Source organism: Notothenia coriiceps, unplaced genomic scaffold (genome assembly GCF_000735185.1).
Source record: "Notothenia coriiceps isolate Sejong01 unplaced genomic scaffold, NC01 NC01_scaffold00033349, whole genome shotgun sequence".
Lineage (NCBI taxonomy): Eukaryota > Metazoa > Chordata > Actinopteri > Perciformes > Nototheniidae > Notothenia > Notothenia coriiceps.
In genome coordinates this window covers 1-2358 of record NW_011366050.1, presented here as the reverse complement: position 1 = coordinate 2358, position 2358 = coordinate 1, and the positions used below count along the sequence as shown (strand labels likewise).

The 2358-nt window shown below is 43.0% G+C and overlaps 1 protein-coding gene across 1 annotated transcript; it reads right to left on the bottom strand.

Moving 5' to 3' along the window:
* Positions 1 to 839: 839 nt before the first annotated feature.
* On the bottom strand, positions 840 to 1722 carry LOC104961467 (serine/threonine-protein kinase DCLK2-like; the record flags this gene model as incomplete). The annotated part of the gene is made up of 3 exons (XM_010789762.1): positions 840 to 959; positions 1055 to 1112; positions 1617 to 1722. Coding segments are annotated over 3 exons (284 nt in total), but the record flags the coding sequence as incomplete, so codon positions are not given.
* Positions 1723 to 2358: the final 636 nt, after the last annotated feature.

Sequence of the window (2358 nt, the reverse complement as noted above, 5' to 3'; positions counted from 1 at the left end):
TAAAGACTTCCACTAACGTTGGGCTATAAAGGAACTACAGCACGGTCACATGACTTCACGTCACCACCGCTAAGCTAAAGGCGGCTAATGTTGGGCTATAAAGGAACTACAGCACGGTCACATGACTTCACGTCACCACCGCTAAGCTAAAGGAGGCTAATGTTGGGCTATAAAGGAACTACAGCGCGGTCACATGACTTCACGTCACCACCGCTAAGCTAAAGGCGGCTAATGTTGGGCTATAAAGGAACTACAGCGCGGTCACATGACTTCACGTCACCACCGCTAAGCTAAAGGAGGCTAATGTTGGGCTATAAAGGAACTACAGCACGGTCACATGACTTCACGTCACCACCGCTAAGCTAAAGGTGGCTAATGTTGGGCTATAAAGGAACTACAGCGCGGTCACATGACTTCACGTCACCACCGCTAAGCTAAAGGAGGCTAATGTTGGGCTATAAAGGAACTACAGCGCGGTCACATGACTTCACGTCACCACCGCTAAGCTAAAGGAGGCTAATGTTTGACTATAAAGGAACTACAGCACGGTCACATGACTTCTCGTCACCACCGCTAAGCTAAAGGAGGCTAATGTTGGGCTATAAAGGAACTACAGCACGGTCACATGACTTCACGTCACCACCGCTAAGCTAAAGGTGGCTAATGTTGGGCTATAAAGGAACTACAGCGCGGTCACATCACTTCACGTCACCACCGCTAAGCTAAAGGCGGCTAATGTTGGGAGTGATGATGTTTAGGGACTCATTCCCCTCGTTTTAGGACTCATTCCTGCACCACTCTATTCCCTAAAGGTAAACAGGAAGTAGAAGAGGACGCACCTTAACGAGCTCCATGACGAGGAACAGCTGACTCGGCGTTTCGTCCACCTCGATTAACTCGATGATGCTCGGATGGCGAACTCGCCGCAACACCGACACCTCGTTTTCTATCAGGTGCTCCTGAACACACACACACACAGTTATAGTGACATTTACTCTGTCTTATTTTGAAATACAATAAAAGATAAAAACATATTAATATAAATTAGCGTTACCTTCCCGCAGCAGCGAGCTTTATCAATAATCTTCAGAGCGTACTCCTGTCCCGTCGCCCTGAAAATCAAACAAATGTACATCAATCTTTACAAAAATTCTATTTACATTAAAGTCACTAGGGTGATATCAATTCATTTATCTGTTGAATTTTTAATAATCATTTGTTCAAATGGTACAGAAATGGAACGATGCGATTATTACCGTCTACTTTCATTTTGTGTTTTCATGAAAAATGTGAATGTAAGTGTTAAAACATTCTATAACACAAGTTACATCCTTCCTCTGCATCTGATTTCAAAATACGTTTTTGCTTTTATCACCGACCATATGTTAGGTGTGTAAGTGTTACATGTGGCACCTTTTTTTACAGATAAACAACGACTTCCTGGTAAAACACCTCTGATTTCACGTGTTTTTAATGACAACAAATCAGGATTATCAGAGTTTCATCCCTCAGGGCGTCCGTATGTTTTTACTGTCTATACTTACTTGAAAAGCCACAAATAAATACAGTAAGTTGGATATTTATTTATTTTTAAACGCCCCTCTTGTTGCTCTCACCTCTCGACACACTCCTTCACCACGGCGAAGTTTCCGTCTCCGATCACTTTCCCCACTTTGTACTTGTCGTTGATGACGGACGAGGAAACGGAGCGATTACCGTTCACTGTGAGGAAGAGACGGCGACATTTTGAGTCTTTAATATTTAAGCAATAGCTCACGACAGGCCGTGGTATATGCTCATTATATAACAGCTAAGGGGCGTGGTTCGGCCCGACGCATAGTAAGACCCCCCCGGAGGTCGAAGTTAATCTTAAATGTTTCCATTTTATGCTTTGTAAGTTTGTTTCGTAACGGAAGACATTTAAATATATTTATAAAACTGACAAGTCAAATCAAGCAATCTGATTGGTCGATAGCGTTTTTGCGGACCTCTTTGATTACAGATTTGAAAACATCGTTGCTTGCTTTAAAAGTAGCACAATTCATTATGTTAAACCTTCAAAAGTATCTAGATATCCCTGCCCTAATGCCAAATGAACTGCACACTGAATATGTTTTGCCGTTTGATGTCTATGTCCAGACCGCTGCGTAAAAAGGAGGGTTTCTGCCCCGTTACTTCTCCGCTGCTTTCTTGTTCCAGTATGCAGGCAGTTTATTTTTCAGCCCAACGGTATACTGTTTTTCTCAGACGCGGAGGGATACTGACTTGTTGTGAAAAGTAACTTACAATTCTACCCGTGGTATACGCTCAGTATATCACGGCTAAGAACCAATCAGATTGCTTGATTTGACTTGTCCG